This window comes from Pseudophryne corroboree (assembly GCF_028390025.1).
Source record: "Pseudophryne corroboree isolate aPseCor3 chromosome 3 unlocalized genomic scaffold, aPseCor3.hap2 SUPER_3_unloc_8, whole genome shotgun sequence".
Lineage (NCBI taxonomy): Eukaryota > Metazoa > Chordata > Amphibia > Anura > Myobatrachidae > Pseudophryne > Pseudophryne corroboree.
This window is the reverse complement of record NW_026967574.1, coordinates 368,062-382,342: the sequence shown is the minus strand read 5'-3', so window position 1 is coordinate 382,342 and position 14,281 is coordinate 368,062. Positions and strand designations below refer to the sequence as shown.

Genomic DNA, 14,281 nt, shown 5'->3' with positions numbered 1-14,281 from the left:
GGAGATAATCGACCTTTATATCCAGCAAGACCATGAACTCCCATTCTTCCAGACCAGCAATCACTGCTTGCAAGGATTCCATCTTGAACTTGAAAACCTTTAGGTAAGAGTTCAAGGATTTTAGATTCAGAATGGGCCTTACCGAACCGTCCGGTTTTGGTACCACAAACAGGATGGAGTAGTAACCCTTTCCTTGTTGTTGTAGTGGCACTGGAACAATGACTTGGGACTGGACCAACTTTAGGATGGCCTGTTGCAGCGTAACTCATGTATCCTCCAAAACTGGTAAGCTTGATTTGAAAAATTGTTGGGGAGGAGCGCTGCTGAACTCCAGCTTGTAGCCCTGAGAAATGAGGTCCTGTACCCAGGTATCCTGGTAGGAGCTTTCCCAGTTGCGGCTGAAGTGATGCAGTCGAGCTCCCACATCGAGATCCCCTCGATGTGTGTGTGTGGGGGGGCGGTGGGGGGTCATGCTGAGGCCTTCGTGGAAGCTGAACTGGTGCTTTATTCCTGAGAACATGCAGCGGCTGGTTTTCTTGCCTTACTTCTGGTGCTTCTCGCTGCAGTGCAGGCACCTCTGATTCTTGATCTAAACCTTGTTGTCCAAAAGGACTGGTTAGACGTCCCCAGAAAAGAGAAATGCGGATTTTCCTGCAGTAACCTTAGAAATCCATGTATCCAACTCCCCTAAGGAAGAGACTCCACACTGTGCTTGGAATCTGCATCCACTATCCAGTGACGCAGCCACAAAGCTCTGCGCGCTGACACTGCCATGCAGTAGTCCTAGTATTAATAGCGCCTATCTCCTTGAGAGAGTCACACAGGATGCCTGCAGTGTCTTGAATGTGTTTTATGAGAGTCACCGTAGTGACCAGGGACATATCCCCCGCAAGGCCCTCTTGAATTTGAGTTGCCCATGTATGACTGGCATGTGTCATCCAGGAACCCACAAGCACGGGTCTTTGTGATACACCAGCCGCTGTGTAAGTAGACTTTAGTGTAGTCTCTATTTTCCTATCCCCAGGATTCTATAATGTAAAGGAGCCAGATGCTGGTAGTACCACCTTTTTTAAGAAACGGGAGACTGATATGTCTACAGCTGGGGGTTCTTCCCAATTCTTCCTACCTTCAGGTGTAAATGGGGAAGTGTGCAAAAACCATTTTGTAACCTGATATTTTTTATTTTTATCAGGGTTTTTCCAGGCTTTCTTAAATATGTAATCTAGTTCCGGAGAATCAGGGAAGGTGACACTGAGCTTTTTCTGTGCTAGGAAAAACAACTGCGGTACTGCAGCATCATCCAAAGGGATTTTTAATACATTCCTGATAGCAATGAGGGGTTCAATACCATGTGCAGAAGTAGAAGCCTCAGTAGTAGGATCTAATTCCTCCCCCTCCTCCTGTACCACTTCCTCAGATTCTGAGTAACTCAGGCAGCCCACGTTTATGTGGCCCTGAATTAGGGAGGGGGGGGATGGGGGTATTTGCATCAGGTCTGTTACAGCCTGCTGCAGTTGTCTTCTGAGTATTAGCAGTAAGCTGAGATGACATGTCTGCCATCATAGTCTTTATGGCACCGAGCCAGGATGACGCCTGTCCTTCCCCCCCCCAGTCTCCTCACTAACTTGGGAAGACTGACTGCATTGTTCACATGATAGGGAACCATCTATAGAGGGAGAGAATCTGGTGTGACATACACTATATAATTGGTGTTTTACCATGTTTAGAGTAGACAACACACACACACACACACACACACACATGTTATTACATAGCAAGCCTGCCCTTACTGTATGTGAGAAGGAGACAGAGAGTGAGAGGGACAGCACTCCCAAGCCTGTCAGTCTCAGTAAGATTGCAGGCTGTGTTTATATCACGGTGAACACCGGAGTTCTTGTCCTTTTCAGGACTCTAATTGTGTAATAATAGCGGCTCTCCCCCATATTTACACCCCTGTACAGGTGTCCTGCATATCCTGCCGTGTCTGGAGGAGCTGTGTGTCCTTGCTGCTGCAGCAGTGAGCAGAGGAAGGTGCCAAAATGCTGCTGGTCCCGCTCTGGGGTAGCTCCGAACCGTGTAATGGCGCCGGAGCTGTGTAGATATTTATATTGGCAAAGTCTCCTTATAAGTGTGAAACATCACATTGAATGCTAGTTTTCACCACCCCTGCCAGTGTACACAGGGGGGCTATAGCGGGTCCCCCTAAGGGAGGGTCCCGTATGCCGCCCCTGCCATAGCGCCGCACCAAGAACCAGGGGACCCCCCCTAGCAGGGCCCCCAGTTTGTACTCACCACTCTTCTGACCTTCAGGCTACGTTAGGGGTGTGCGGCATTCTGCAATTGCGACCAACAAGGCGCAATGCCCTGCGGTACCAACAACCTCTCAGGACAGTGTCCTGCAGCGGGGAGGCAGCTCTGACGCCTGAAGAGACTGGAAAACCCCCCCCCAACTCACACGGTGCAGGTATACTGACGCCCAAACAGCATCCCGAAAATAACAAAGTTCAAAATAAAACGGAAGAAAATCCTCTGGAGCTCAGAGCGGCATCCTCTCCTGAGGGCACATGTTTCTAAACTGCCTGTATGAGGGGGCATAGAGGGGAGGAGCCAGCACACCCAGTGGAAGAAATGTAAAGTGCACTGGCTCCTTTGGACCCCATCTATACCCCATCGTACTAATTCCCCAATATCCCTTAATGGATATTAGAGAGAGTATTTTTCAGCCTTTCTGATCTGTAGGATGTAGAGAAGACTTATTCAGTTGACAACCGTGCATAGACTTTAACTCTAATCTAGGATTGATGGAGTCCTGTATAAAGACTTTTCCCTTTGAATACTGATGAAATTCAATACTTTATCCATTTCTCACTGATTTCTGATAAAGCGGCCAAATGTCTGCGTACTGTGCAGTTGTGTGGTGCTAGAAGAACACATTCGAAAGGGCTTTCTACGTAGTCTCCTGTTGTAATGTCTTACTAACCTACAGTTTCTTAGGTCTTTAAATTGCGGACGTTACAGATAATGAGAATACACAGTCATTTTCACCTGAGAATTTTAGTATCATTTCATTTTTCTCCAGAAGAAAGATCCGCTATAAATGGGAGAATAACTAGGCTTTTTTAGTGATCAACAGCTGCCCAGGGGCCTGACCGGACCGTTCTTCTAGCCAGGGGCAAAACCGGACTGTTCCTCTAGCCAAGGGCAAAACCGGACCGATACTCTAGCGCAGGGGCAATACCGGAACGATCCTCTAGCGCAGGGGCAAAACCGGACCGATCCTCTAGCCAAGGGGCGTAACCAGACCATTCTTCTATCAAGGTGTCTATCCCTCTTTACATGATCTCCACTCTGTATAACAGGGATTGTCTAGATACCTTCTCCAGGACATCTGTACAGAATATCACTCCCCATAATCAATCTGTTTGCTCATGAAGGATGAACTTTTCTATCTATGAGGTCTCTTCTTGCAGACATACTAGGAATGGAGTACCTATATTAAGGAATGAAGACCATCCTGTCACATACACTTCCCATTACTCTGCTTTAGAAAATAAGAACTATTAAGAGGTTCCAATTCTTAATTAAAGCATGGTCCACTGAATCCAGTGACCTCCTATTATGCATTACTCATCCATGTGCTGAAGAACAATTTCACGGCCTACTCGAAAAAGGAGACTGGCGTTCTAGGGCAGAGAGCTCAGTTCTCCGCTTGCCTTCTTATTGCCGAGACTCAACACCATGTTAGTTACAGAAAACAAATCCTACCTGACCTCAGTGACATGATAAGAAGACCATGGGATTAATATGGGCTGATGGCTCCTGATGTATGAGATATACCAAAGAGTGTGGGGAGGAGACTGGTCAGATATCTGGGCTAGTAACACACAGTGACATGATGTGAGGGGGAGAGCAGGAGTATAATAGAGGCTGATGGCTCCTGATGTATGAGATACACCAGAGTGTGGGGAGGAGACTGGTCAGATCTCTGGGCTGGTGACATACAGTGACATGATGTGAGGGGGAGAGCAGGAGTATAATAGGGGATGATGTATCCTGATGTATGAGATACACCAGAGAGTGTGGGGAGGAGACTGGTCAGATCTCTGGGCTGGTGACATACAGTGACATGATGTGAGGGGGGAGCAGGAGTATAATAGGGGCTGATGGCTACTGATGTATGAGATACACCAGAGAGTGTGGGGAGGAGACTGGTCAGATCTCTGGGCTGGTAACACACAGTGACATGATGTAAGGGGGAGAGCAGGAGTATAATAGGGGCTGATGGCTCCTGATGTATGAGATACACCAGAGAGTGTGGGGAGGAGACTGGTCAGATCTCTGGGCTGGTAACACACAGTGACATGATGTAAGGGGGAGAGCAGGAGTATAATAGGGGCTGATGGCTCCTGATGTATGAGATACACCAGAGAGTGTGGGGAGGAGACTGGTCAGATCTCTGGGCTGGTAACACACAGTGACATGATGTGAGGGGAGAGCAGGAGTATAATAAGGGCTGATGGCTCCTGATGTATGAGATACACCAGAGAGTGTGGGGAGGAGACTGGTCAGATCTCTGGGCTGGTAACACACAGTGACATGATGTAAGGGGGAGAGCAGGAGTATAATAGGGGCTGATGGCTCCTGATGTATGAGATACACCAGAGAGTGTGGGGAGGACCAAACAACAAAATGCTGAATCTGGCGCTCTGTCACTCCTAATCAATATGCTGCCAGCAACATAGGGCTACTCACCCCTATTAGATTAAAAATCAAACAAGCAAGAAAGAAAAGTTGCAGCGCATATAGATTAGAATTAATAAGATTCTATTTATTAAAACACATATAAGAATAAAAATATATATATTTAAACAAACTGTGCAATTTATACCACCGGCCGGTCAGTACATTTTTACAATAATTAATGCATGCATATATCAAATGTAGCATAAATTGTAACAAATTGCTTCCTCTCTGTTCAATCACTTTAAGCAATAAAATTATAATATAATCTGATATATCTGATAATTATACAGACTGGATAATGCGCTCAGAAGTTTTTCCTTTGAGATTATATATCAGTCATTTTTGGTGAAGAAGATAATGATGGTAAGATATATTTCTCACTTCAGGTGCAGGTAATTATGCTGTGAATAACTGCAACCTGTAATTGAGCCGATGCTCTCACTGAAAATGTGTCTGGCCAGACATAAATACAATGCGGTCTCACCACTCCTGTGCGTGGGTACTTTCACCTGGAATGTCCTCCCGGCTGCTGGTGCTCTCAACCTTTTATTGTGCAGTCATCTCTGGGGGATCGTATAAGCGGTGAAGAATTCCAATCGCATCTTAATGGAGTGTAGGATTTTGCTGAAAAGACCTCCGGACAGCAGTATAACAGTCTGAATGAGTGGTTACCACTCATTCAGACTGTTATACTGCTGTCCGGAGGTCTTTTCAGCAAAATCCTACACTCCATTAAGATGCGATTGGAATTCTTCACCGCTTATACGATCCCCCAGAGATGACTGCACAATAAAAGGTTGAGAGCACCAGCAGCCGGGAGGACATTCCAGGTGAAAGTACCCACGCACAGGAGTGGTGAGACCGCATTGTATTTATGTCTGGCCAGACACATTTTCAGTGAGAGCATCGGCTCAATTACAGGTTGCAGTTATTCACAGCATAATTACCTGCACCTGAAGTGAGAAATATATCTTACCATCATTATCTTCTTCACCAAAAATGACTGATATATAATCTCAAAGGAAAAACTTCTGAGCGCATTATCCAGTCTGTATAATTATCAGATATATCAGATTATATTATAATTTTATTGCTTAAAGTGATTGAACAGAGAGGAAGCAATTTGTTACAATTTATGCTACATTTGATATATGCATGCATTAATTATTGTAAAAATGTACTGACCGGCCAGTGTGGGGAGGAGACTGGTCAGATCTCTGGGCTGGTAACACACAGTGACATGATGTAAGGGGGAGAGCAGGAGTATAATAGGGGCTGATGGCTCCTGATGTATGAGATACACCAGAGAGTGTGGGGAGGAGACTGGTCAGATCTCTGGGCTGGTAACACACAGTGACATGATGAGAGAGGGAGAGCAGGAGTATAATAGGGGCTGATGGCTCCTGATGTATGAGATACACCAGAGAGTGTGGGGAGGAGACTGGTCAGATCTCTGGGCTGGTAACACAGTGACATGATGTGAAGGGGAGAGCAGGAGTATAATAGGGGTTGAAGGCTCCTGATGTATGAGATACACCAGAGAGTGTGGGGAGGAGACTGGTCAGATCTCTGGGCTGGTAACACAGTGACATGATGTGAAGGGGAGAACAGGAGTATAATAGGGGTTGAAGGCTCCTGATGTATGAGATACACCAGAGAGTGTGGGGAAGAGACTGGTCAGATCTCTGGGCTGGTAACACACAGTGACATGATGTGAGGGGAGAGCAGGAGTAGAATAGGGGTTGAAGGCTCCTGATGTATGAGATACACCAGAGAGTGTGAGGAGGAGACTGGTCAGATCTCTGGGCTGGTAACACAGTGACATGATGTGAAGGGGAGAGCAGGAGTATAATAGGGGTTGAAGGCTCCTGATGTATGAGATACACCAGAGAGTGTGGGGAGGAGACTGGTCAGATCTCTGGGCTGGTAACACAGTGACATGATGTGAAGGGGAGAACAGGAGTATAATAGGGGTTGAAGGCTCCTGATGTATGAGATACACCAGAGAGTGTGGGGAGGAGACTGGTCAGATCTCTGGGATGGTAACACACAGTGACATGATGTGAGGGGAGAGCAGGAGTAGAATAGGGGTTGAAGGCTCCTGATGTATGAGATACACCAGAGAGTGTGGGGAGGAGACTGGTCAGATCTCAGGGCTGGTAACACACAGTGACATGATGTGAAGGGGAGAGTTGGAGTATAATAGGGTCTGAAGTCTTCTGATGTATGAGATACACCATAGAGCAGTGTTTCCCAACCTCGGTCCTCAAGGCACACTAACAGTCCTGGTTTTAGTGATATCCAGGTTTGAACACAGGTGACTTAATTAGTACCTCAGTTATTTTGATTTAACCGTCTGTGCTGAAGCCTGGATATCACTAAAACCTGCACTGTTGAGGACCGTGGTTGGGAATGGCTGCCATAGAGTGTGGGGAGGAGACTGGTCATATATCTGGGCTGGTAACACACAGTGACATGATGTGAGGAGGAGAGCAGGAGTATAATAGGGGCTGATGGCTACTGATGTACAATATACCCCAGAGAGTGTGGGGAAGAGAATGGTCAGATCTCTGGGCTGGTAACACACAGTGACATGATGTGAGGGGGGAGAGCAGGAGTATAATAGAGGTGATGGCTCCTGACTCCATACTGGGAAAAAAACAAATTCCTCATTAGTTTGTACTGACAGAGGAGGGTGTAGGATAAGAGATTGCTGTAGTGACTGAGGAAGGAGAATATGTGACTCTTTTCTGTAATAAGTGTTTATTACTCACCTGTGCTGATATCTGTAGGGATCTCCTCCTCCTTACACTGCTGATCACCCCTCACATATGTCTCTTCTTCTCCCTCTATATCTTCTGCCTTTATATCAGTCACATATGTCTCTTTTTCTCCATCTATATCTTCTGCCTTCATATCAGTCACATATGTCTCTTCTTCTCCATCTATACCTTCTGCCTTTATATCAGTTACACACGTCTCTTCTTCTGCCTTCATATCAGTAATGTACGTCTCTTCTTCTCCTTCTATATCTATATCTTCTGCCTTTATATCAGTCACATACGTCTCTTCTTCTCCCGCTATATCTTCTGCCTTCATATCAGTCACATACGTCTCTTCTTCTCCCGCTATATCTTCTGCCTTCATATCAGTCACATACGTCTCTTCTTCTCCCTCTACATCTTCTGCCTTTATATCAGTCACATGCGTCTCTTCTTCTCCCTCTATATCTTCTGCCTCCTTATCAGTCACATACGTCTCTTCTTCTCCCTCTGTATCTTTGATTTTAATATTATTTAATTGGGCTTCATCCTATGTAAACAAGACAAATATAATGACACACAGCTCCTCTACACAAATATAGTGACAGTCACTTTGGTTTATTGGGGAGACCCTAGAGCCCACCTACCTGATCCTCCTGTGGGGTCCTGTGATTCTCCTCTGTACAATCCTGGGAATACAGAGGATGGGGACATCTCCCTGGGGGATCTCTGTTACTGGATCCTTCTGAAGGAGACACATAGTGACTTAGTACAGTGTATATATGTGATTATCAGATGATGTGTGTATATAGGGGGCCCCATACCTGCTCTCCCCTGTACAATACATGACAGTCTCCTCTTATCCAGAGATGTGAGGGGCCGGTGATTCTCCATCATCACGTCCTTGTACAGACCCATGTGTTCCTCTATATACTCCCCCTCCTGCATGGAGACATAGACAGTGACATCCTGACACCTTATAGGAACCTGACACAGAGTGACACAGTCATCACCAAGACACATCCCCTGGTGTTACTGTATAATGCCTCATTCCCAGCAGTCACCTCTCCAGTCATCACCCAGATAAGTCCCCTGGTGTTACTGTATAATGTACCATTCCCAGCAGTCACCTCTCCAGTCATCACCCACACACATCCCCTAGTGTTACTGTATAATGTCCCATTCCCAGCAGTCACCTCTCCAGTTATCACCCAGACACTTCCTCTGGTGTTACTGTATAATGCCCCATTCCCAGCAGCCACCTCTCCAGTCATCACCCAGACACATCACCTGGTGTTACTGTATAATGCCCCATTCCCAGCAGTCACCTCTCCAGTCAGCAGCTGAATGATCTTGTTGGTGAGCTCCAGGATCTTTTGGTCATTGGGTCTCTCATGTATTAGTGAGTCAGGTGGAGGCACTGGGATGGGGCTCTGGCTTCTACTCAGTCCTCCTGACACACGGGGATGGCTGTTGAGTATCTCACACTCATTGGATGTCTTCTTCACTACTGTGTAATCCTGAGTAATGGAGGAGATATCAAATATCAATATATACACTCCCAGACCCCCCCTCACCTCCCCAGTCATGTCCCTTTGTTATTACTATAGATATAAGTGACTTCAGTGACGCTTCTAAATCATCTCACCTCCCCAGTCATGTCCCTGTATTATGACTTTAGATATTAGTGACGTCACTGAAATGCTCTCGGATCCTCTAACCTTCTCAGTCATGTCCCTGTATTACTACTATAGATATGTGATGTCACATTGACGCTCCCAGATCCCCTCACCTCCCCAGTCATGTCCCTGTATTAATACTATTGATATAAGTGATGTCACTGTGACACTCACAGATTCCCTCACCTCCCCAGTCATATCCCTGTATTATTACTATAGATAAAAGTGACATTACTGTGACGCTCCCAGATCCCCTCACCTCCCCAGTCACGTCTCTGTATTATTACTATAGATGTGAGTGACGTCACTGTGACGCTCCTAGATCACCTTACCTCCCCAGTCATGTCCTTGTATTATAACTATAGATATGTGACATCATTGCGCCTCTACCAGATCCCCTTACCTCCCCAGTCATGTTCTCATATTATTACAATAGATATGTGATGTCACAGTGACAATCCCAGATCCCCTCAACTCCCCAGTCACGTCCCTGTATTATTACTATAGATGTGAGTCACAGTGACCCTCCCAGATCCCCTCACCTCCCCAGTCATGTCCCTGTATTACTAAAAATAAGTGATGTTACAGTTATGCTACTACACTCCCTCACATCCCCATTCATGTCCCTGTATTATTACTAGATATAAGTGATGTCACTGTGACACTCCCAGATCCCCTCACCCTCCCCAGTCATGTCCCTGTACTATTACTAAAAACAAGTGATGTTACAGTTACGCTACCATATTCCCTCACCTCCCCATTAATGTCCCTGTATTATTACTATAGATATAAGTGATGTCACAGTGATGCTCCCAGATCCCCATACCTCCCCAGTCATGTCCCTGTATTATTTCTATAGATATGAGTGACGTCACTATGAAGCTCCAAAATTCCTTCACCTCCCCAGTCATGTCCCTGTATTATGACTATAGATATTAGTGACGTCACTGTAATGCTCTCGGATCCCTTCACCTTCTTAGTCATGTCCCTGTATTACTACTATAGATAAAAGTAATGTCACTGTATAGCTCCCAGATCCCCTCACCTCCCCAGTCATGTTTCTGAATTATTACTATAGATATAAGTGATGTCACTGTGACACTCACAGATTCCCTCACCTCCCCAGTCATATCCCTCTATTATTACTATAGATAAAAGGGACATTACTGTGACACTCTCAGATCCCCTCACCCCACCCAGTCACATCTCTGTATTATTGCTACAGATATAAGTGAGGTCATTGTGACACTCCCAGATCTCCTCACCTCCCCAGTCATGTCCTTGTATTATTACTATAGATATATGACTTCACAGTGACGCTTCCAGATCCCCTCACCTCCCCAGTCGTCTCTGTATTATTACAATAGATATAAGTGACATCACTGTGCCACTCCCAGATCACCTTACCTCCCCAGTCATGTCCTTGTATTATTACTATAGATATGTGACATCATTGCCCCTCTCCAAGATCCTCTCACCTCCCCAGTCATGTCCCTGTATTATTACTATAGATATGTGACTTCACAGTGACGCTCCCAGATCCCCTCACCTCCCCAGTCATGGTCTCGTATTATTACAATAGATATAAGTGATGTCACAGTGACAATCCCAGATCCCCTCAACTCCCCAGTCATGTCCCTGTATTATTACTATAGATGTGAGTCACTGTGACACTCTCAGATCCCCTCACCTCCCCAGTCATGTCCCTGTATTATTACTATAGATATAAGTGATGTAACTGTGACACTCCCAGATCCCCTCACCTCCCCAGTCATGTCCCTGTATTATTACTATAGATATAAGTGATGTAACTGTGACACTCCCAGATCCCCTCACCCTCCCCAGTCATGTCCCTGTATTATTACTAAAAATAAGTGATGTTACAGTTACACTACCATATTCCCTCACCTCCCCATTAATGTCCCTGTATTATTACTATAGATAAAAGTTAGGTCACTGTGACGCTCCCAGATTCCCTCATCTCCCAAGTCACGTCCCTCTCTTATGATTACAGATATTAGTGATGTCACTGTGACGCTCCCAGATCCCACCTCCCCAGTCATGTCCCAGTATTATTACTATAGATAAAAGTGATGTCACTGTAGTGCTCCCAGAACCCCTCACCTCCCCAGTCATGTCCCTGTATTAGTACGATAGATGTGATGTCACAGTGACGCTCCCAGATCGCCTCACCTTCCCAGTCATGTCCCTGTGTTATTACTTTAGATATAAGTGATGTCACTGTGACAGTCACAGACACCCTCAACTCCCCAATCATGTGCCTGATTACTATAGATAAAAGTGACATCACTGTGATTCTCCCAGATCCCCTCACCTCCCTAGTCACGTCCCTGAATTTTTACTATAAATATGCTATGTCAAAGTGACGCTCCCAGATCCCCTCACCTCCCCAGTAATGTCACTGTATTATTACTATAGATAATAGGATTTTGGTACTTACCAGGTAAATCCTTTTCTTTGAATCCATAGGGGGCACTGGAGTACTCTTGGGATATGGACGGGCGTAGCCGAACAAAGGCACTGAATATTCAAATTTAGGACTCTCCCCCCCTCCATATCCCCGAGTACCTCAGTGTACTTTGTCAGTGTTTTTTACTGAGCGAACAGGATATAGAGAGGTTGACAATGGAGAATACCTATAACATAACGGACAACAACAAAGTTGACCCATAACCTTATTGTCAACTAAACAGTTGACACCATAACCATAACATAACGGACAACAACACTGTTGACCCATAACCTTACTGTCAACTAAATAGTTGACACCATAACCGATAGAACTTTATAATTTGAACCAATCTGTGAAAATGTGTTACCCTAAGCTCCTCTGAGCTTAATATCAATTAAGTAAAACTTGTTACCCTAAGCTCCCTTGAGCTTAAAACAACCCAGGTAAAACTGCTCTGGGTGGGCGTCCAGTGCCCCCTATGGATTCAAAGAAAAGGATTTACCTGGTAAGTACCAAAATCCTATTTTCTTTATCATCCACTAGGGGTCACTGGAGTACTCTTGGGACGTACCAAAGCTTCCCTCGTGGGCGGGAGAGCTGTTTGATACTTGTAACAGTAGGCAGGCCAAAGCTATATGCTGATGGCGCCACCATTCATAACGTGTAAACATGCACAAACGTGGTGCACTAAAGGCTATGTAGCCGCGTCGTAGACGCTCCACGACCCGCTGGGTCTGACATTCCCACAGAACCTGTGGAATGAGCTATTACTAACATAGGCGATTGTAACTTAGCCTTAAAGTAAGCCTGACTTGTAGTCATTATTATTATCCCACTGGATAATGTCTGCTGAGAAACTGGCTAACACCAGTTGGCAGTATTATAGAGAACAAACAACGTATTCATATCACGTACTGTAGACGTTCGGGACATATATAAACGCGTAATGCGTGTACCACATTCAAAATTATAGAATGTGTTGTCCACACAGGAACCACTATTGGTATATTGATGTGAAGAATACGAAAGCGGAATTCGTCCGAAAATCTGCTTTGTCATGAGAAAACTGAAATACGGTGGCTTGGAATACAAGGCACCCAAATATGAAAACAAAACCCTTTCCGAAGCCAAGGCTACAAGCCAAGGCTATAAGAAAAAAATGTTTTCCAAAGTGAGAAACTTAATTCCCATTTGATGAAAGGGTCCAAAATATGAAAACTGTAAGAAATCTGAACCCAACCTCAAGTCGCCTGGCGCTGTAGGTGGGATAAATTGAGTCTGAACGTTGATGACACCTTGTAGAAAGGTGTGTACAGACGCAAATGGAGGCAAACCTCTTTGAATATAAGTTTACCACACAGATACCTGCACTCTTAGTGTAGATTTACGCAGTTTTCCATCCCACCCCGTTTAACAGAATACGGGTAACTTGAAGGAAGATGTTGGAAACTTCCGAGGTTTACAACCTATGTAAGCACACGAAATTTTGTAATAATGAGCTGCCTTAAGCGGCTTACTAGTTAACCTGGTTGGTATAATACTGTAATGCTCTATTTCTTAAGAGGGCGATCTGAACCCTCACCCCGTCAACCGCAGCTGCGGTACATAGATAATAGGTACATAGGTAACTATGGGTAAAAGAACGTTTCCTGATGTAACAGGTTGAACGTATTATGAGCGGCCAAGATCGTGTGCAAGTATTCATTGGAAAATCGAGAAGCAAACTTCTCCGAAACCCCTGAGATACCACCAGTATGACTGTGACGAACTGTCTTATGATCCGTTTTGGCAACGGAGAGAACAACGGAAAATAGTGGAGCCAGCTACCCTATGCTAAAAGACCACATGAATGTGAGAGACTCCACCGCCACTGCCCTTGTGATCTGTTGTTTTGTACACATACTGAGCTTTTGTAATTGTGGCGAGATGCCATCATGTATACCTGAGGGTAACCTCCTTCTGTGGACTCACATATGAACCACCTCTGGATTTAATGTCCAGTTTTCAGGATTCAAATCCTGACGGGTGAGATCATCTGTCTAAGAGATGTCCACTCACGGAATGATCTCTTGATATTTTCACCTAATGGTGTTCTGAGCCATTGAGGATTTGAGTTACCTGCCGCATTGCCATGCGGCTTCTTGGTTCTCCCTGGTTGTTGTGTATGCAACTGCCGTTGCCTTGTCTGACTGTCCCTGGTTAGACTGAAAGCGACGCATGTATTGCATTGTAAAATGCACGTAGTTCCAGGACATTTATCGACAGCAATTTGTCGTGATTTTGGAACCTTTGTCGCTGATATTATTTAACTACAACTCCTGAACCTCTGCGACTCTAGTCCAGAGTATATACCCCCTCGGCCCTCTGTGGGACACACAAGTGAAGGGCGGCGAACTAAATCGCTTCGAAACACATCATTATTCTTAACAGGTGAATACACCAATGTACCGCTAGTGTGCGTGTTTTGCACTAATTACTAGCTGTACATTTGTTCTTGCTGGTGTAGTAGGTAAAAGTCGTTGATTTACCGTATTTATAAACTTACCTAAGAATTGACATCGTGTAGACGGAATTAGATGCGATTATTTTTGAACTTGATCTGCTACCGCAGTCTATTTTAGTAA

General features: G+C 45.2%; 1 protein-coding gene across 4 annotated transcripts in view; it reads right to left on the bottom strand.

Moving 5' to 3' along the window:
• LOC134984768 (zinc finger protein ZFP2-like) overlaps window positions 1–14,281 on the bottom strand; it is a 54,218-nt gene that overhangs the window by 16,965 nt on the left and 22,972 nt on the right. For all 4 annotated transcript variants that reach the window (XM_063950259.1, XM_063950260.1, XM_063950261.1 and 1 more), the window contains 4 exons: window positions 8,834–9,025; window positions 8,330–8,447; window positions 8,153–8,250; window positions 7,518–8,055 (listed from right to left, as the gene is read on the bottom strand). In XM_063950259.1, coding sequence (XP_063806329.1) covers window positions 7,518–8,055; window positions 8,153–8,250; window positions 8,330–8,447; window positions 8,834–9,025 — 946 coding nt within the window. The remainder of the gene's footprint in view (window positions 1–7,517; window positions 8,056–8,152; window positions 8,251–8,329; window positions 8,448–8,833; window positions 9,026–14,281) is intronic.